The sequence below is a fragment of the Cucurbita pepo genome, chromosome LG14, assembly GCF_002806865.2.
Source record: "Cucurbita pepo subsp. pepo cultivar mu-cu-16 chromosome LG14, ASM280686v2, whole genome shotgun sequence".
Classification (NCBI taxonomy): domain Eukaryota; kingdom Viridiplantae; phylum Streptophyta; class Magnoliopsida; order Cucurbitales; family Cucurbitaceae; genus Cucurbita; species Cucurbita pepo.
In genome coordinates this window covers 6,724,001-6,745,809 of record NC_036651.1, presented here as the reverse complement: position 1 = coordinate 6,745,809, position 21,809 = coordinate 6,724,001, and the positions used below count along the sequence as shown (strand labels likewise).

Here is a 21,809-nt window from a genome sequence, read left to right as displayed (position 1 = left end):
TGATTTCTGGCGTCATTTGTGTAAGTAAGTCCAATATAGGGGAAAGATTTGTAGTCCGTCCACACTGATTCTGTGTCTGTTTTTTTCTGTCTTTGTAGCACAATAGAAACACACTCGTACACTTCATACACAATGATTTAGGTAGGATAATGCTGTGGCTCTGATAGAAGGATTGGTACGATCCCCACCTTATTAAATAAACCAACCACACACCCATCTGCTTCTGCTCTCTCTGTCTCTGCCATTTTACTTGTTGCACACGCCCCCGTTTCTTCCCCCTTACAGCTTTCACACGTCCCTACAATACCCAGTTGCACCCTACTCTACTCTTTTAACATTTATTTGCATTTCCTGCCCCTCTTGTGAATCTAAAATAATTTCATGATATCCATGCTATTCAGTTTTAGGCTAATGAGAATGGCTTGATGGTTCTTGTGTTGTTATCCGTTTACTCCTAGAATGCGAGATCCCAATTGGTTGGAGAAGAGAACGAAACATCATTTATAAAGGTGTGGAAACTTCTCTCTAGCATACGCATTTTAAAAATTTTGAGAATAAGCCTGAAAGGAAAAGCCCAAAGAAGACAATATTTGCTAGCATTGGGCTTGAGCTATTACAAATGGTATCAAAGCCAGAAATTGGACGATGTACCAGGGAGGAGGCTAAGCCCCAAAAAGGGTGAACATAAGGCGATGTGCCAGCAAAAACACTGGCCCTCAAGGGGTGGATTTGGCGGGGGTTCCCCATCGATTGGAGAAAGGAACGAGAGCCGGTGAAGATGCTGGGTCCCTAAGAGAGTGGATTGTGAGATCCTATATCGGTTGGGGAGGAGAACAAAACACTTTTTATAAGGTTGTAGAAACCTCTTTTTGAACGAACGCGTTTTAAAAACTTTGAGGGTAAGCACAAAAGGGAAAGTCCAAAGAGGACAATAACTGTTAGCAATGGACTTGGACGGCTACATGGAATGCCTCTATGATTTCCTTTCCCTAAGACACATGCTGCACTAAATCTCGTTACATTGGTGAATCCTTGATGCATCTTGTAGTGTAAAGCCATTCAATGTGTGTGTTTGTATTCTATTCATTTGCCTTTCAAAAGTTTGGTTGTCATGCTCTTCTTATTTTCAAACTAAAATATAAAATTGCCTCTTACAAGGTCCGTTCAAAAGGTACGGGAGTACGAGAGAAACTCATAAAATATTGAAGAATCTTGACTTGGAGAACTTATTTGTCAGTAGAATAACATCGAGAAATAATATCAATTTTTATCTATAAATTTGTCGATTGTGTCAGTTTTTACTATTAAATTTTTACTCATTGATATCGTTTCATAATTATAGTAAATGACGTCAAAGGAAGGATAATTTTCATTCTCATTTTCTCATGTTCATTCAAAAGAGGGCATTCATAATGTTTAAGAACGCTTTTTATTTCATTTGTGTCAAAAGCATTTAAAGGAGAGATTCTTGCTTCTTCTATCGGATCTTCATTACACAAAGAACGTTTTGGTTAAGTTATTGATAATCTCTTAAAAGTTATAGGTTTGAATTTTTTCTCTCAAACTCGATTTTTTTTAATATCAATTTACATGTAATTTGTTGGTAAATATGTTGATGTCTTTCTTCCGATCGAAAATTTGTTTCGTTGTATTAAGAATCATACTAAAATATGACTCATTCATGAAAAAAATTCGAACTAATAACATATTTTAAATATTTCTACGAAATTAATAATTTGAGACGGGTTGAATCGAGTCGAAGTATATATTATTGATTGCATCATAAACATTTGAATTGTTAATTGAATTGAATTATAGAATATTGATGATTAATACGGAAGACTTAAACTCCGTACCCAATTATTGAGAAACTATTATTTGAAAATTGTTGGCGTGATCTTTTGGACAAAATAAATTTGAAAACTCAATTAATTTTGATTCCATTTTCATGTGGAGAGTTGTAAATTTAATAGTTTTTATATCATACGAAATAAATTTAATCGATTCGTGCAGTGCTGTAGCTAACGCGTTAGGTAACTCGCCTCGAGAGTACGTTCGCAAAAATGAAACTCAAAGAAATTGATAGGGGCCCGTGCAAGCGGTGAAGAAAACGAAATCATAAAAGTTTGGTTGAGTTAGATTTATTTATTTATTTATTTATTGGAGTTAGGTTGAGTTTTTGAAAACCGAAAAAACTCGAGTTGATTTGTAGGTCTACATTTTATTTGATTGGGTCAACCCGACCAACCTGAAAATAGAGTTACAGTCCAACATTATTTTACTTTTAAGATTACCCGAAAAGAAAAATATCTTACATTTGTAACCAATATTTGTAACGCATTGTGACGTGTGAATGTTTTATATTTGAATTTTATGAAATTTTAGTTATTAATGTAACATGTAGTATTCTCGACAACCCAATCCAACCAAACTTAAAAAAACAGAGGCTTGAGTTTGGTTAAGTTGTGAGCTCTATTCAAGTTGATCGAGTCACCAACCCAATCAATCCGAAATTAAGATAGTTCAAAAGATTTTTTCAACTCAACCCGTGTATACTCCTAGTTAGTATATTTTTTTTTTAATTTTTTTTAAAATTTTTTTTAATGACTTATAATGATTTAATAAACTATATATAATTTAAGTTTTATGCACTTATTTGGTTTTTCGTATTCAAAATTTATTAAATAGATTAACTTTCAATTTTGTGTTTAATAAGTTCCTAAACTTTAAAAAATATCTATCCGATCTTCAAGATTTTTAATTTTGTTTCTAATAAATCCTTCGATTATGAATTTTGTATCTCAATATGAGCTCGATTGATTCTATATTTTTTAAAATACACGAAAACACAAAATTTAGAGTTTAACTTTGAATTATAAGTTAAAATTTTAAATTAAAGTTTAGATACTTACAGGACATTTTTTAAGTTTAGGAAGCTATTAGACGTAAAATTAAAAATTCAAAACCTATAAGATATTTTTTTATAGTTAAGAGATCTTTTCGACACAAACTCTAAACGGGTTCATTTCTATATACAAATTTAGTATCGAAAGTTTGTATCGAGTAAAAGCGAGTTTGAGGTTAACCTTTTCTTGTGATTTTACTCGTCACACGACAATTTTCTCGACGCGGTACTCTTTTCATTGTCCATCACGATCAGACATACGATGAAAATGTATACTTTTTAATGTGTGTAAAAATAAAATATAAGAAATAATTGTACTAAAAAAATGAATAGTAAATAATAGTAAATAATTGAAAAAATTATAACTTTATACCGGCTCGAAATGAAAACCCTTTACCTTTCATGAGCCGTTCTAAAAATTATAACTTTCATATCTTAGGATCATAATTAGTCACGGAAAAGTCATAAATTAATAAATACTATAACTTTAAATTATCAGACCGAAAATTCGTAACCATCTAAGAATAAATGAAGTTTGATTCTTCTTTAAGTGACATGAATTGCGTGATAATTTGAAAAACATTTTCTTCCCATTTTCTTGGAGTTATGCATGATTGATGATTTGATTAGATCACGTAATCACCCAATTCAAAATCACAACTTTATGATAACATTTCCGAGGTGTTCGTCGTCTTTCTCCTCAAACTTGGAATAAATCAAATTATATCGATGAACACAATCACGAAAGTGTCTATAAACTTATTGAACACTCTGTTCATCAAATCCATAAAGCTTTTTAAAGCATTGATCAATTTAAACGACCGTATTCTAAACTCGTAATGTATGTACCTGATACACAATGTTGTTTTAGGAATGTCGTTTTTCCTTACCCTCGGTTGATGATAGTTTGACTATAGGCAATCTTAGGTAGCTATGAGATAATAAACATCTTAAGATCTCTAATTTTTACTTAGCATATTTAACATAAGATGCAAATATGAATGAATGCGTAGAGCCACGATCAAACAATACCCATGTATGGTATCCAATAATAGGTAACGTACTTGTCACTATGACATTCATGTTCTTTGCCTCTTGACACGTCATGACAAAGACTCGTCCTTGTTAATGAGCCTATTTTGGTCTTGGGGTCTAGTTGAGCTGGAGGGCTGATACGTAACATATCTCGTAGGAGTATTATGTCATGAAAAGAATGGAAGTTATATGTCACAAACATTGTGATACTTCTCCAGTATGATTAATACGAACTTGTACACGATGATATGATACTTGCTTCTTTTCTTCTATAGCTTTCAACAGCATGAACATATGTTAGCTCGTAGTCAGGCCCATGAGTATGTATACGAGCTCACTTGGTGGTTTCATATACACCTACTTGGACCGTGCGTAGAGAAGTACTGTACATTTAATCTTGCTTGGATTCAAGAGTAGTGCCCAAAAGATAGTTTACGAAAAGATAGGTCCCACTTAAACCATGATTGTCTGTGAATGCATTTTCCAACCCCAACAATAAAGCTACCTACCGAGTCTTTTTTTATACTCAAGGCATGTTTTCTATTTTTTTTTCAGGTAAGGTAAAACACTCATGTACAGATGACGACGTCTCTATGGAGGCTATAAAAATAAAGGCATGGTAATGATATTTTGCATTTAAGTTGTAGCCCTTAGGTTAGATCACGGCGTATGCGTTTCTTTTAAATTCTCGTTAACACGGGTTGTTTCCCTGTTTTTCAATTTTCTTATCTCATTGATGTTACGTTTTTAATTTTAATTTAATTTTGTGAACGTTTAAGTTCAAAATAATATTTATACTAAAATATTTTAAAAACTCTAAGCATTTAGTAGTCAAAACATGCGATTACTAAACCTTGAATCGAAAGTTTACCGTCTAAACGTAACATTCAATTTCATATCTAACATATATCAATTAGTTTCTTAATCGTTTCAATTACGTGAGAGACCTAACATACATAAAATTACTCGTTTCTAGACTTGATAATCACGCAACATGAAATGTAACAACTCAAGTCCACCGCTAGCAGATATTCACCTTTCTAGGTTTTTTCTTTCGGGCTTTCTCTCAAGGTTTTTAAAACGTGTTTGCTAAGGAGAGGTTTCCAGACCCATATAAACGATGTTTCGTTCTCCTCTCCAGCCGATGTGGAATTTCACTTTTTTGGTCGGTCTCTTCTTCAACCACTAAGTCTACACGTGCATGCATAGCAAACAGTCAAACATGACCATATAATTCTGTAATGATATTGCCATTTGAGGGCCAAGAGAAAAAGACACCAACAAATTGGGAAGCAAAAAGATTCCTTCTCTAATCCTACTTCCCTTTCAGCTCAATCTTAAGCTAATAGGGTTAGGTTAGATCGAAAGGTTGTCACGAGATTCAACGAGCGATGACTATTAGTATAGTCGGAGAGAAATAGGGATAATCAATACTCTAGGGTTAAGTCAGGTTGATTTTTCAAACAACATTAAAGACTTATTTACAAAGCAGATCTCTATTGTTTGCGTAAATGTCTTCCTCCCTACCTATGTGAGATCCCACATCGATTAGAGAGGGGAATAAAACATTCTTTATAAAGGTGTGAAAACCTCTCCCTAGCAGACGTTTAAAACCTTGAGGGAAAACTCGAAAGAAAAAATCAAAATAGGATAATATCTACTATGAGTGGACTTTTTCTTTTGCCGTGCTTAAAAGGGTATCTGAAAACCAATATCTTATTACAGTGCTCTCGACTCTTTCCGTGGAGTCTCCTATAGATCATCAGGTCTCCTCGATTAGGCTTAACCTAAATGGGTTTCAAGATTACTTTTTAAAACGCCTATAATTAAACTAAGATTGATTATAATATTTATTGTTAAAGACTAAGGCAAAAAGGAAAAAGGAAAAAGAGTGCAAAAGGTAAGGTCAAAATCATATGGAAAGATGGATGGATGTGTGAGAAGTACCATGCGTGCACCAACTCTTAGCTTCCCTCACCACATAATGTCTTCCCACACGCAACCTTAGTCCTTCTTTTCCTTTGCCATTTTGCCTCTTTCGTCATGCCATGCCCCTTCTTCTCACCATCTTATCACTCTCTCTTACTTTCTCCCTATTTCCACAACATTATTATCCAAACCCCATTCATGTAATCCACCTTTTAAACACAATCGAGGCGAATCGAAGCTCGACTCATGTGAGATCCCACATTGGTTAAGGTGGTTAAGGAGTAGAACGAACACCCTTTATAAGAGTGTAAAATCTCTCTCTAGCAAACGCGTTCTAAAAACTTTGAGAAGAAGCCCGCAAAGGAAAAAAACCTAAAGAGGACAATATGTGCTAGCGCTTGGCCTGGGCTATTACAAATGGTATCAGAACCAGACACCAAACGATGTGTCATCGAGGAGGCTATTCCCTGAAGGGGGTAGACACGAGGCGGTGTGCCAGCAAGAACACTGAACCCTGAAGGGGGGTGGATTGTGAGATCCCACATTGATTGGGGAGGAGAACGAAACACCCTCTATAAGGGTTTGAAAACCTCTCTCTAGCATACGCGTTTTAAAAACCTTGAGGGGAAGCTCGAAAGGGAAAATCCAAAGAAGACAATATCTGCTAGCAATGGGTCTGGGCCGTTATAACTTGGATTCGAAAATTAGTGTCGAGACCACAACTAACAATCAAGAAACTATGGAGCACATAAATCGTTTAGATTTGTAAAGGGTTAGATTCAATTAGCTCAAAAGATCTATAAAGTGAACCAGATACGGGATTGAACCCTTTATGTTTTACTCGAGTACCCGTTACTAAATTCGAAAGATCGGGTTAGGTTGATATTAAAAGCTTATAAAGAACATGTAGGAATATACTTCAATATATGGTTAAACAAAAGAGACAAAGGTGATATACCCTCTTAAAGGGCAAGAAGAAGGGATCAAGTGTCCTAAAATGGTCCTCCGACATCCATAGGACATGAGAGTTAAGGGATACCTAGAGGGTGGCAAAGGGAGCACGAAAAGCTCCATTTTGAGAACTTTGATGGTTTTGTTGAGGGGACATAAGGCAGAATTTCTGGTTCAAAAATTAAATAAAAATTCAAACTTGGTGCACTACCAAAAAAAGCAATCAATACTTACAAATATAATAATGGCTATAAAAAAAGGATTCCCTTCTCGAAGCCTCACCTTAATCTTGATGGAATCAATGGAATGTAAGGGAACAAATCAACCCAATTAGCTTAATTAACCATTAATTAAGCTAATTTTATATATTTATTATGGATAAAACAAGAAAGAGAAGCTTAATTAGTCATTGTTATTACCTTAAAAGAAGGAAAAGATAAGGAGACAAGCGACCATGTTAATGAAAATGATGTTTTTTGTTTGATTTATCATATGGGTATGCAAATTATAATCAAATTAAAAAAAGAAACAAAGATTTTATTTAGTACCCAAAAAAATAATAATATTACATATTCAATATTTGTCGGTTTCAGCTTTCCCTTTGGAAGAACAGCTGAAAGATTCTAGCTTTACACAATTAATTGATAGGGAAAATTTCTTAGGCTAATAATTTTCATGCAAACCGTAAAAAAACTCAAATTTTGTTGGTGGGGTTTCTTGAAATCACTCAAATTACCATTGTTCTTGCAAATTTCTTCATTGTTCTTGCAAATTTCTTCATTTTTGTTGGTGGGGTTTCTTGAAATCACTCAAATTACCATTGTTCTTGCAAATTTCTTCATTGTTCTTGCAAATTCCTTCATTTTTGTTGGTGGGGTTTCTTGAAATCACTCAAATTACCATTGTTCTTGCAAATTTCTTCATTGTTCTTGCAAATTCCTTCATTTTTCTTGGTGGGGTTTCTTGAAATCACTCAAATTCCCATTGTTGTTGCCAATTTCTTCATTGTTCTTGCAAATTTCTTCATTTTTCTTGGTGGGTTTTGAAAATGAGAGCCATTTCATTGGGTTTTGTTTCTCAATGCCATGAAGAGACTGAAAAAAGGGGTCTATTTTGCCAACCAAGAGAAAGGGAATCATGAAGGGTTTGAAGATGGTAGCCTCCGGAGGGGTAATGAAGCCTTAGAAGGAGTTTGGCTTGTGAGAGGGCAAAAGGGCTCAAAGGAATATTAGAAAACCCTAAACTTTTAAGCATTATTTCCCATGATTCATACCTTTCATGGCGTTGCCTTCTCTTGTTCCCTTCCTCAGAAACGACGTCGTCTATTTCCCTACCAAACCAAATTTGCTCCACTTCTAGTCTCTCTTTGCTATTTTGAGGCATAGTTGCTTCCAATGAGTCAAATATTAGGGAGTAATGATTCAATGCCTCTAGAAATCTTTGCATGAATAAAGGGTGGTTGAAATTTGCTTCCTTTTCAGCTATGGTCACCACTTTGGGATTCAAAGCCTTTATTTTATGAAGCAATCTCCGAACATCGTCCTTCAAAAGTCTGTAAATTTACCATATGAGATCCTACATCAGTTAGGTGGGAGAATTAAGCATTTTTTTTTTTTTTATAAGGGTGTGGAAATTTCCTCCGATAAGACGCGTTTTAAAAACCTTGATATCTGCTAGTTGTGGAGTTGTGCTGTTACAAATGATATCAGACTAGACACTAGGCTATGTGCCAGCGAGAAGGTTGACCCTTAAAGGAGGTGGACACGAGACAGTGTGCTAACAAGGACGCTGGGCTCCAAAGAGGGTGGATTGGGAGGTTCACATCGATTGGAGAAGGGAACAAGTGCCAGTGAGGACCCTGGTCTCTAAAGAGGGGTGGATTGTGACATCTCGAATCGGTTGGGGAGGAAAACAAAACATTCATTATAAAGGTGTGAAAATTTCTAAGTAGAAGACACGTTTTAACGCTGGTCTCTGAAGGGGGTGGATTGTGACATCCCACATCGATTAGGGGGAGAACGAAGTATTTTTACAAGGGTATGGAAACCTCTTGCTAGAAGACAAGTGTTAAAAACCTTGAGAAGAAGCCTAACAGAGAAAGCTCAAAGAGGACAATATCTACTAGCGGTGAGCTTAACGGTTACATACAAGCTAAATACTTTCTTATGAGTTGAATGGTAAGTTAAGTACCTGTGCAAGTAGAGAACGCAATTGACGGCGAGCGCTTCATCGGGGAAGAGCGTGAGAGCGGCGGGGACAAGACGGTCAACGTCATGATCATTGAGAAGAAGAAGAGGATGAAAATGAAACCTCAAGCCAAGTGAATGAGCAAATTTGGAAAGCCTATCACCCGTCTTAAGAAGAGAGGTAAGATCAAGACCAATGGCAGTAATACGAAGCATAGGAGAAGCAAACCGCTCAGCCAAAGCTTGCATAAGAGGAGGCCATTGAACACCATGAATGATATCAAAATCCACAACATGAACCATCCCACAATCCTCAATAGCTTCCAAAATGGCTTGATTTGCAGTCAAATGACAAAATCTAATAAAGGGTGTGATTTGATTCAATGATAAATAGCAAGATTGAAGCCCATCTTGTTGTAACGACGAAGAAGAAGAAGAAGAAGAACAAGGGAGGCGATGGGAGAGTGAAGAAGAGAAATAATGAAGCAATCTTTGAGTGGCATCGCCATAAGGGGAAGAGTTTGAAGAGATAATGGAAAGAAAGCGATGAGCTGAGAGGAAGTCCGATTGAGAGATGAAATGGGCACAACGGATTAGTAATTGACGCATTTGGAAAGGGTCCATTGCCATTATCTTCTGAAAAAAATGGTGTTTTGAAGGGTTGGATTAGTCCCACATCGGATTCTTTGATAGGAAACTTGTAGTTATTAATAGTGAGAACCGGTGTTACCTTTCCTTACCCTTCTATTCTTTCTTTTCATCTCTTCTTCTTCTTCAATAACTTTTCAACTCATTGTTTATATATAAGGAGGTGAAAATGGAGGCATACGCCATTGATTTGTGATCCTCAAAGTCAAACTCTTCCGAGAAAAACCAGCTAGCTCCTTTTGGTCGGTTTAGCTGGTTCGAGCTAGAGCGGAGGAAAGATGAGAGGTCAATTACTTCCCTTTTTTGCATTCCGCTCATAAGAAAATGAACAATTCTTTCATGTTCGTCTAATAACTATTTTATTTTTTAAAAGTTAGCTACAAAATCGACCGTCGTAATAAATTTGTGAGGAAATAAGCATAATTTTCAAATATCAAATAGTTTTAATCTTTTTAAGAGAATTTTTAGCTAAATTTAAAAAATAAAATAGAATTGATTTTGTGAGTCTACTACTTGGCAGGGGCGCTATTGAGTTTGACCTAGGTCACTGGTATTGTTGTCAGAGTACCGAAGAAGATAGGGGATGGAGACTCTAGTGACACCTGTCATACTAATTGCTCCTTAGAATTTTACTTGGATTTTTACATTTAACCCTTTTTCGTTCGGTAAATCCTTTGTAAATAAAGTGGGTGTTGCATATGAGTACTAGCTCGTCTTTTTCTAAGACATATAGTACATTTGCATCTCATTCATACTCCATCTCCATTTTGGAGGTTGTCGCATCACTTTTGGTTAACTTTTTCTTGGACTAAAAATTTTTGGACATGTGGTCCTTCTTTCTGCCCGTGTAATAAATTACTTCAAATTTCTCTGCTGAGAACTTTTGTTGTCGTTCTTCTGAGTCAAGTTGTGTGGTTCCTTGGTAACTTTTTACTTTGTTGCCAATTTCTTATCCACACTGCTTGTTGTTACTCCGACTTTTACTTGCGTAGAGCATTTCCTTTTCACTCTTCATCACGATGACTCCTATTTACCTAGCCATGGTTTCTTGGCTGACTAACAAATTTTTGAACTCTACAAATGATGGGCGGACCGTCTTTGAATAACAATAATGAAACTTCTATATTCTGGTTATAATCTCTGGTTAATGATCTTTTTCATTTGAGCTCCTCTAAGGTTGAACTTCATATGTAGTTCACTAATCTCCGGATAGATTGACCCTATGGAAATATTGAGCAATCGTCATGTCGCGTTGTGAGATTGATAATAGTTCGTTCTCCAGAAGTTTAATCGTGTATCGTTCTTCTTCGAGAAAAGCATCAGGAACATGTCTCATGCTTCTTTTGATGTTTCGTCATCCCGAATATGTTCCAACATCTTTTCTCAAGTGTGGTCTTCAAGTCAAACATTGTCTTGTTTGTTTTGATTCTCCATTTGTGCAAGACACCATTAGAATCCTCTTCTAGCGGTGTAATTTTACTTCCACCAACGACCTCCCAGAGATCTTGTCCATGTAGATAGAACATCATACATGTTGCCCACATATTACAGTTGTTGTTGAGTTTTTTTATTCCTTCAAAAACTTGGGTTATCACCTATCACGTTGGCAATACATCAGTAATACCAAATAAATTTTTTTAATGCAAAACTTGCATACTCGTGGACTATTCATGAAAAAAAAAAAAATCACTCACTAATAATCTCAAGAATTGTTTCCATATGAAAAATAAGACAAAGTTGTAAACACAAAACATATTAAGTTATACCAACATAGTTCTGATACTAGGAAATCGGACAGAGTTGCAACCATAGAGCATACTAAGAATTTTAGAGACCTAACAACCTGTACCAAGCTCGCTCTAACACCAGATTGTTGAATACAACTATTTTGTGGGAAACACTCACACTCGTTCTTGGTGTAGAGATGAGATGTAGGGACTAAAACTACTGCACTTTGCTTGGGATGAAAAACAGAGCCCTTGAACAAACTACACCCTTTGTTCGTACATGAGTGTCTCCTTCTCTAGATGTCTCATACTATTGGAGATAGTATCGCTCACTTATATACTCATGATCTTCTCCTTAATTAGCCCATATAGGACTCCAACAATCCTCAACGTTTACGGGTCATAAATATACATGCCTATAAAAAGAGTTGCACCCTTTATTTGATGAGGACAACCGTGAGGAGGGGGAAAACCTTAAAAGAACTTCGAGAGCTGAAATTTGTTCGTTGTTCGGCATCTCGAGAATTCCTTTTAGCCTATAGTTGAGAGTCTAGAGCTAGATGCAAAATCTTAGTTTTCCCTAATAAATGATAGATTTAGCTCCACGAAATAATAACATTCCTTATTTATAAACCCATGATCTTTCCCTTAATTAGCCAATGTGGGACTCCTCTCCGAACAATCCTCTCTTCGAACAAAATATATCGCAGAATCTCCCCTGAGACCTATGGAGCTCTAAAACAACCTCCCCTTAATTGAAGCTCAACTCCTTCTCTAGAGCCCTCGAACAAAGTACACCATTTATTCAACACTTCAGTCATTTTTTACTAAGTTAAGGGCATGACTCTGATACCATGTTAGAAACCACGACCCTCCACCATGGTATGATATTGTTCAAAAGCATAAGCTCTCGTACCTTTGCTTTTAGTTCTCCAAAAGGCCTCATACCAATGGAGATAGTATTCCTTACTTATAAACCCATGATCTTCCCCTAAATTAGTCAACGTGCGACTCCTCTCCCAACAATCCTAAGCTTCAAATCATCCCATAAGCCTCTTCAAATGTACATTTTGTGTTTAGGTTAAAAATCTCAAAAGTGTCTCCCCCTCAAATGGCATACAAATGCAAGGTATTTAAAGAGTATCATGACAACCGTTCAAAGTTGCTCGTCGCAACAAAAGGAAGGCTAGCAAAAGGCGTGTATGCTTGAATTGTCTGAGGTGATGCATTTTTAAAACATAGAGGTGCTAAAACCGACAAGTGTTTTGTATTAGCTATCGTATCTATTATTTCTTACAGTGAATACACCATTTTAAGATCTCGAGGAGGCAAATGGAGCGAGAGCCAAAGGGAAGGTTAAAAAATGTATGATGCATGTATCTAAATATTCATTAGGTACAAAGTACAAAAGGCACACGCAAAGTGGAAATGTGAAGTTGTTACTTTTGTACATTTTGCAGCAAACTTAACCCCGATTCTTTGCTCAACACTGACACCTCCCAATGCCTTTCCTCTCTTCTTTTGCTTCTCATCTTTTTTTTTTTTTTTTTTTGTTGGAAGGGAATAATCTCGGTCTATCAATATCATACTATTGTATATGTTCGTCCCCTTGTCTCATTTATCTTAATTTTATCATGTCGGAATTAATAAGCTTGACTTAGTAAAAAAAAGTTATTAACCTAGAATAATTTTAGGATAATTGTTGAGTAATTATTGATTTGAATAGGTTGAGGGAAATGGTTAGTCAGGAAGATTTGTCCGTAGTTGCTTAATTTGAAGAGAAAGTTTAAGAGATTGGTTGTGCTTTCTCCCGTATAGATACTCATGATGTATGTTATTTATACAATAATAAAGAGAATTGAAAATAAGTGTTTAAGGTTCTTTGTTCCAAAAGATCTCTCCCCTCAAGTTGTTCTTCCTGTTTCTTTTATTTGTTTCGACATGTTTGGATCATGGGCCATTTCTAATATCGTCAAGTGTCGAACAAAGAAATTGTGAGCCTCGAAAGTATGGTTATAATGAAGATCTGCGATAGAACTCTATTAGATTAGTAACGTGCTTCAGAGTCGAAGAAGAATTGTCTCGATAGTCCAGACAGATAGATGACTAGAGAACTCGGCAACCATAAATTTAACCCTCTTAATCTCATCTTTAAAGCTGAAAGTAGCTGAAAGTGTGCTCATTTTTGTCGGAATCTTCATAGGTTCTTGTCTGAGAAACAGACAGCCTATGTTTTGCTTTTGCATGGCCATACATGCAGCAAGCGAGTTGGTGTGTGCTTTTTCTTTGCTGTGAAAGGATGGAAGTTATGAAGCTCCGAAAAAACATTAATCGACTTTGGTCACTAAATTTTAAAATGTTACACTTTTATCTTTGAGTTTGAAATTTAAATTTTTGCAACACCCGTTTAAGAAATCCTCGAGTTGTTAACTATAAGAGTCGAGCTCACTCACCTCCTCTCACAACCTATAGCCACATACAATCCGATGAGGAGAAATTGAAGTTTGTGTTCCTTGTGTCATCGACCCGAAAGTTGTATCATCGACTCCATCTTAGGCTTCCAATTTGCATCCGAGGGTGTTTTAGGAAAGCAGCTTCATCGCATCGACTCTTCATTGTGTTGACTTATCTACTCACACAATCGATCTTCGTTTGTGACTGTTGATTTCGATCGCCATTCGTCCCGCTTTTTCATCGATAACTCGTCGTCAGTGCTGATTGCCTCTGATTTTCCTTATTTTCACACCTAGCGGTTTGGAGAGCTACCTTATTCGTTCATAGGTGTCATGAAGGTCTACTAAATTCCTAAAACGCGAACTCTCTGCTCCAGGTTTTTGTGTGCAAACTCCTCAATTTTCTTGGTGTGGAAGCACTATGGTCTACATGCTTGATTGCCGTTCAGAATCCATAGACCAGTTACATGATGACCGAGGTCAAGAGCCTTAATCTTTACTCCATGTACGTAATTATGTTCTACAGAGGAATACTCAATCAACCACCTAGAGCTATCCTACGTTCGCATACATGCTTGACTAGGAAGATAATCCTATCAATCACCTAAAACACGGAATACACTGTCTAAATATTAAGACAAACTCATTGGGGAGATAACCTTCATCATTCAACTGTAGCACAAATCACAATATCTCATCCTCTTTTAATTAGAGCATAAAGCATTAATAACATACATCATAGAAATTTCATCCAAGTCATCGAGCTCCATCTTACTTCTACTCGAGGCCAAGATATCTCAAATTGCATCTCGTATTCTGATCTTTGTTCCAAATTAATACAACCCACGTCTTGATGTCATCATAACTCACTCAAACATGCTCATCGAGAACGGATCCATGTGTCGTTCATATCATCGAGACATTTCGAATATCCATCCATCTGAGTTCTATCAAGGTATTGGATCCTCCCATCCCTATGTCATGTCATTTACGGACTTTGTATTAGATAGCAGGTACATATACCAACCTCTAACACATGGGTAGAGGCAAAATTTATCTCCTCTCTGGTATCTACCTTCTTTTTTTCCTCTCTCATATGAACATTTTTCTTCTCAACTTTGATCTACAATATTTTTTATTTTCTCCTCGTAAATCGACTACGACCTAACTCAAAGCACTGAAGAATGAAAAGAAATGGTGTTTATACTTTTTGGGGCATTGAAAGTCGATATCCTTTAAATTTTAGCTCGGAAGGAATGTAAAAAAACGTATAAAACGAGTGGTTATTTGGCTAAAACGTACAATCGATTATAAATTGGATTTGAAAAACAAACCTTTCTGCCTCCAAATTGAGATTATAAACAATACAACAGATCTTTTGTTCCAAATACAAATTTTCTTTTATTTGCAAGAGAGCACTGAAAATGAAAATTTTATATCCACAAGAAATATGACCAATAAAAATGACATGAAAAAGACAAACCTCATAGCCACTTCCTCCAGCTGCCTGACCTTTTGTCACCCGACAGGAACCTCGGAAGGCTTAGGAGACTATTCACTCTCGTAACACCCTCCAATGCTGACCATTCCTCCTCTTCATTCGAAATGCACTCCGCTAAGCTTCTCTTCGACGGGTTTCGACCACCACCTCCAACCTTCTCGTCCGTTGTGTCGTCGACAGGTACAATCTCATTAGAGCTTCCAATTGTGCCATGATCGTTAGAATCGACTTCAATATCTTTCGTGTCCTCGCTCGGCGGGGCTAGATCTTCTTCCACTGGTTTAGTGGCTGTGTTTTCTTCTATTTCAGGCTCGTACTCGAGAAAGAGACATACAACAGCACAATCGTCGTTCTTGGATGTAGGATATTTCAACCTCCATGCACGAACCGCGCAGTCGACAAGAGCCCTGGCTGATGTTTCGCGAGATGGGGCTGAAGCAACAATTTCAATAGCTTCTTTATTCGAAAGAACGTCCCAAACCTGTGTCATGTACGTTAATTTGATCAAACACATGTTCATCAGAAGGAACCATGACGAAACATCTATTAGCTCGACGCCGAGGAAATCAATATTCAAGGGAATTGTAACAGCCCAAGCTCACAGCTAGCAGATATTGTGCTCTTTGGACTTTCCCTTTCGGGCTTCCCCTCGAGGTTTTTAAGACACGTCTGCTAGGGAGAGGTTTCCATACTCTTATAAAGGGTGTTTCGTTCTCCTCTCCAACCAATGTGAGATCTCACAATCCACCCCCCCTTCAGGGCCTACCGTCCTTGCTGGCACTCGTTCCTTTCTCCAATCGATGGGGGACCCCACCAAAATCCACCCCCTTTCAGGGCCCAGCGTCCTTACTGGCACACCGCCTCGTATCTACCCCCTTTGGGGAACACTCTCCGCATCGCTTAGTGTCTGACTTTGATACCATTTGTAACGGCTCAAGCCCACCGCTAACAAATATTATCCTCTTTGGGCTTTCCCTTTCGGACTTTCCCTCAAGGTTTTTAAAATGTGTCTGTTAGGGAGAGGTTTCCACACCCTTATAAAAGATGTTTCGTTCTCCTCTCCAACCGATATGGGATCTCACCGAACTTTACCGAGCAAGAAGAAACACACCCTTTAGAGCACTACAAATACACTTTAAAGCTTGATCAGATATATGATGAAAGGAGAAAAAGATACCCCATCAGTGGCAAGAATTACGAACTGATCTCTCGCCGTAAGGTGACGATAATAAACGTCGGGAACAGAAATTAGACCGAAATCCTTCAGACAAAAGTCTCCGAAAGCTCTCGCCATTGCCAAACCAGGTGAATCGTTATTAGGCAACCATACTCGTGCCACTTCGGGCTCATCCTGCAAAGCGAAGACTCTTCCTTTGCATTGCTGGATCCTAGCAGCTTCAGCTAGATAACAAAAAGAAAAGTGGAGTAATGTCCAGGTAAAGACTAAATTTAAAACTTAGGAAGAACCCAAGAACGAAAACGGAACTCTTAAACTCGTGTATATTTCCTATTTGTAGATAAATTTACCAGGAAGGTCGGGTTTCAAGTCCACCGTTAGTTGAACGGGAATCAAAGAGTTATCTTCGTCGATTGTAGCCAGCACCGCTCTCGAGTCACCGACATTTCCAAGTATAAGGTTCTGACCCTATAAAACATCACTTTCCACTTTTGTTTAGCCACATATAATGAGATAAAATTTCATCCGGAGAGAGATTGATAACAGTTCAAACCATACATGACAGGCAAAAGTTTATGCAAGACCGGAAGGAGCTAAACCAAAACACGTCTACTAGGGAGAGGTTTCCACACCCTTATAAAGAATGCTTAGTTCTCCTCCCCAACCAATGTGGGATCTCACAATCCACCCCTTTTCGGGGACCAGCGTCCTCGCTAGCACTCGTTCCCTTCTCCAATCGATGTGGGACTCCCCAATCCACCCCACTTCATGGGACCGCCTCCTTATTGGCACATCGCCCGGTGTCTGGCTCTTATACCATTTGTAACCGCCTAAGCCCACCGTTAGTAGCTTAAGGTTTTAAAACGCGTATGCTAGGGAGAGCTTTCCACACCCTTATAAAGAATGTTTCGTTCTCCTCCCCAACAAACGTGGGATCTCATATAAAGAGACTCATAGTGACAAGAAAATTGGAGAAGAAGTAATGGAAGACCACGTTCTAGTTAAAAACATCCAAGAGCTAATGCCTGATACAAGAGAAAGGACTCGAGAAACAAATGATCATTCGTGTTTTTCATTAGAATTTCATAAATAACTTCAGTTATCGTGGGCTTGAAGCCCTACGAACTGGGTTAGAGCTGCACCATGTCAAGAGTACTTAAACCTCCGAACGCTAAAACTGACGAGGCCTTTTACAGATATTTAACGGGTGAGCTACAGCACCAATAGTTCATAATTTAGAGTAACTTATTTCGGTGGGTACGAACTATCGTTTAGAGAGATCCATTTAGAAGTGTGTGATTGTTTAATTCGTTTTCTCGACGAGCACCGAGGAAAGGGACTGGCAATTCTAGCAATCAGCAACATGAGCATCCTTGTAAAGGCACAATTTAGATGAACTAGGAAAGGAAAACTCAAAATGCCGGGGGCTCCACCAATGATCCTACCAAAATTGAAGCTAAAAAACATACACCACCACAAATCTCGATCTTTTTTGCACGAAGTTCCTAAAACCCGCTACATATTCCTTCATATTCAGAAAAGAAAATATCTTTTTTGCACAAATCTCGATCGGTTGGGGAGGAGAACGAAGCATTCTTTATAAGGGAGTGGAAATCTTTCCATAGTAAACGCGTTTTGAAAACCTTGAGGGGAAGCCCGAAACGGAAAGCCCAAAAAGGACAATATCTGCTCGCGGTGGGCTTGGGCTGTTACAAATGGTATAGAGCTAGACACTGGGCAATGTGCCAGCAAGGAGGCTGAGCCCCGGAGGGGGTGGACACGAGATGGTGTGCCACCAAGGACCCTAGGCCCCGAAGGGGGATGTATTGGAGGGTCCCACATCGATTGGAAAAGTGAACAAGTGCCAGCGATGACGCTGGCCCTGAAGGGGCTGGATTGTGAGATCCCACATCGATTGGGGAGGAGAACAAAGCATTCTTTATAAGGGTATTCTTTATAAGGGTGTGGAAACCTTTCCATTGGGGAGGAGAACAAAGCATTAAGGGTGTGGAAACCTTTCCCTAACAGACGCGTTTTAAAAACCTTGAGGAGAAGCCCGAAAGGAAAAGCCTAAAGAAGACCATATCTGCTAGCGGTGGACTTGGGCTGTTACAACTTTCTTTCATCTATGCCACCGGGACATTTTTTTGTAATCCCCAAGGTTTGGAAGGCAATATCTCATCTCCATCCCTCGTACCCTCCTTTAATGAAAGTATTGTTTCATCTTCTAACAAAAAAATAATTGAGGTATGCCACAATGCATGCCTTATCGAGGGCACCTAGACTCAACCGAGGCAACGCGCCTTCACCTCATTTAGCTCCTAAGTACATATCTACACGTGCAACCGATGTGACTGACTCTCTTACCTATTTTGGAAGCGTACTCGTTTAAGATTATGTCCATCATTTACAAAGCAACTTCCACCGATCTATTCATCCTTATTTCCTATTCCTAAAGAACACACATTTAGTCAATTTCGAAAACATAACTGAACGATATCTTATCGTTCTAATAAAACGCCTCCAACAGATCTACATTTATGCAAACAAACACACTGAAAAACAAACCATAGTATGATGCAATTTTACCTGCTTTATTAGAGTCACAGCCGTCGATCCACTGCAAAAACAATCAATTTTCGGATGCAGTTTCAACTCCTTATCCATTAATTTGAAGGACTTCAGTAAAGATACTTTGAGTGGCAGAAACATCTTGGGGAATTTTTCGTTTTCCTCGGCCTCCAGTGACTTGTACGAATCTTCATCGCCGTCCAGAGCAACAGAATTTTCAGAATTTGAACTTCTGGAATGGTTCGTCTTAACGACACTGCTTTGATCTTCGTTTGATTTAGATGTCCATTGTGTACATAGGATTAGAGGAAGGGTATCCTGAACTTTTTTCGCAACCATATGTCCAAAAGGACCGTGTCCATCAAATACCCCACAAAATATTGTATCTCTTTTCGAACCGAAAGCCTATAAGAAAAAATGTTCGAACCAAGTTAATCCAAAGGGCAGTGAAAAGTAAAAGATCCGTGCCACTAGTGACTGTCAAAAGCAAACAACATTCTGGTACCGATACATAAGGAACTGATTTACGGGTTCCTCAGTGCTCGTTTGCTCCAAGCAGAGAAGGAAAAACCCATATTATCTAAGAAGTAATAACTACATTGGCAGCTCGTAGGAACGGTTTGGGTATGTTCGGATAATAATGAGAGGATATGTTTGGTTAACTATTTTAAAAAAGAAATGATCTAATTCATCACATTCTTGTTTATTACTTAATGTATGTGATCTGTGGACAAGCTAAAGTTTTTTACGAAACGTTGTCAAACAGGTTTTTCTCTTAGAGTACCTTATCTAGTAAAGCATGAAACAATGTAGTTAGTTCGTTGAAAAAACTCGACCAATCACGGTTTCTTACAATAGATTTTTAGGAGTATTTTGTAAAACAAGTTGCCCAACAGTGTTAGTAACCACGACCCTCCACAATGGTATGATATTGTCTACTTTGAGCATAAGCTCTCGTGGCTTTGCTTTTGGTTTCCCCAAAATGCCTCATGTCAATGGAGATGTATTCCTTACTTATAAACCCATGATCAACCCCTTAATTAGTCGATGTGGGACTCCTCTCCTAAAAATCCTCAACAGTTCTCCCCTCGAACAAGGTACACTATAGAGCCTCCCCTAAAGCCTATGGAGCCCTCGAACAGCCTCCCCTTAATCGAGGCTCGACTCCTTCTCTAGAGCCCTAGAACAAAGTACACTATAGAGCCTCTCTTGAGGTCTATGAAGCCCTCGAACAGCCTCCCCTTAGTCGAGGCTCGACTCCTTCTCTAGAGCCTAGAACAAAGTACACTATAAAGCCTCCCCTGAGGCCTATGATGCCCTCGAACAGTCTTCCCTTAATCGAGGCTCGACTCCTTCTCTAGAGCCCTAGAACAAAGTACACTATAGAGCCTCCCTTGAGGTCTATGGAGCCCTCGAACAGCCTCCCCTTAATCGAGGCTCGACTCCTTCTCTAGAGCCCTCGAACAAAGTACACCCTTTGTTTGACACTTGAGTCACTTCTAACTACACCTTCGAGGCTCACAACTTTTTTATTCGACATTTGAGGATTCCATTGACATGACTAAATAAGGGCATGGCTCTAATAACATGTTGAGAACCAAGATCCTCCACAACGGTATGCTATTGTCCACTTTGAGCATAAGCTCTCATGGCTTTGCTTTTGGTTTCTCCAAAAGACCTCATACCAATGGATTATAAACCCATGATCAACCCCTTAATTAGCCGACGTGGGACTCTTCTCCCAACAATCATCAACCAACAGCCCCTTAAGGTTCCTGACATGCCAAAGATGAAACTTAACACCTGATGAACTGATTTGTACATCTCAACTTCAATATAGTATCAATTTTCATAAGCTCCTGGAAGGAGCATAGATGGGTAACATGGAAATCTAACAACTTGTTTAATGTCCTGCCAAGAACATGAACGATCTAACACGATAAACGGCACGATTAATATCACTGACATACAACCTTTTATGGATCATTCTAAGTAATCCTAGATTACCTCGGAGACTGCTAGTTGGGTTGATTAAGCTATGTCATAAAGACAAGAATCAATGAGCTTAGTAGCCACTAGAAACAGTACCTAATTTGTAATCAAATTCACAAAACCCCCTAGATTTTATGTTAAATGAATATCATATGGAATCAAAAGTTCTTGCACATCCCAAAAATGAGTTGGATCTCCAAAGCTCATACATAAAGTGACATCAAGTGCTGAAAGGACATTATCAATCAGCTCAAAACGAAGAAAAAAGTGATATAACAGTATGAACAATGGGTACTAACCTCATGCACAACCATGGCATCTTGATTAACCCCTTTCTTCCCCTGTTGTGTATACAAACAAGCGATTCTCGATGACCCATTTGAACAAATCCGCCCTGGAACCTCAAATTCATGAACCTTCTCTGAACAAACCCCAACGCCAAAAGTTTTAGTGGAATTGCTCTTCCACCAACGCGGCTTACTGGTCTTAGAGTACAAAAACGAAGAAGCAGAAGAAAATGAGTTGATTGTAGAAGGTATTGGGGATTCCGCCGCCGCGGCAGAATCAGCGCCGCCTCTGCTCTGCCGCCCTTTTAGAGACGAATGGCAAGAACCCATCAACAAAATCGGCTAAATCGATCAAAATCAACACCAAAAGAGCTTCCTCTGCCCCTTTTTGGGGGGTTTGGGCGGAATTTCTCTTCCGATTGTGGTTGGGGTTGGAATTAAATTATT

The 21,809-nt window shown here is 38.2% G+C and overlaps 2 protein-coding genes across 2 annotated transcripts; both read right to left on the bottom strand.

Annotated features, from left to right (window-relative positions):
* Positions 1–7,408: 7,408 nt before the first annotated feature.
* LOC111810480 (scarecrow-like protein 18) lies at positions 7,409–9,636 on the bottom strand. Its single transcript, XM_023697186.1, has 2 exons — positions 9,011–9,636; positions 7,409–8,372 (listed from the first exon to the last, which is right to left on the bottom strand). The coding sequence occupies exons 1-2, from the start codon at positions 9,634–9,636 to the stop codon at positions 7,898–7,900; spliced, it is 1,101 nt and encodes a 366-aa protein (XP_023552954.1). The 3' UTR covers positions 7,409–7,897.
* A 5,492-nt stretch (positions 9,637–15,128) lies between these two features.
* On the bottom strand, positions 15,129–21,809 carry LOC111810174 (probable protein phosphatase 2C 6). The gene is made up of 5 exons (XM_023696776.1): positions 21,375–21,809; positions 19,102–19,488; positions 16,863–16,980; positions 16,513–16,736; positions 15,129–15,816 (listed from the first exon to the last, which is right to left on the bottom strand). Exons 1-5 carry the CDS (start codon positions 21,690–21,692, stop codon positions 15,319–15,321), a joined length of 1,545 nt encoding a protein of 514 aa, XP_023552544.1. The 5' UTR covers positions 21,693–21,809; the 3' UTR covers positions 15,129–15,318.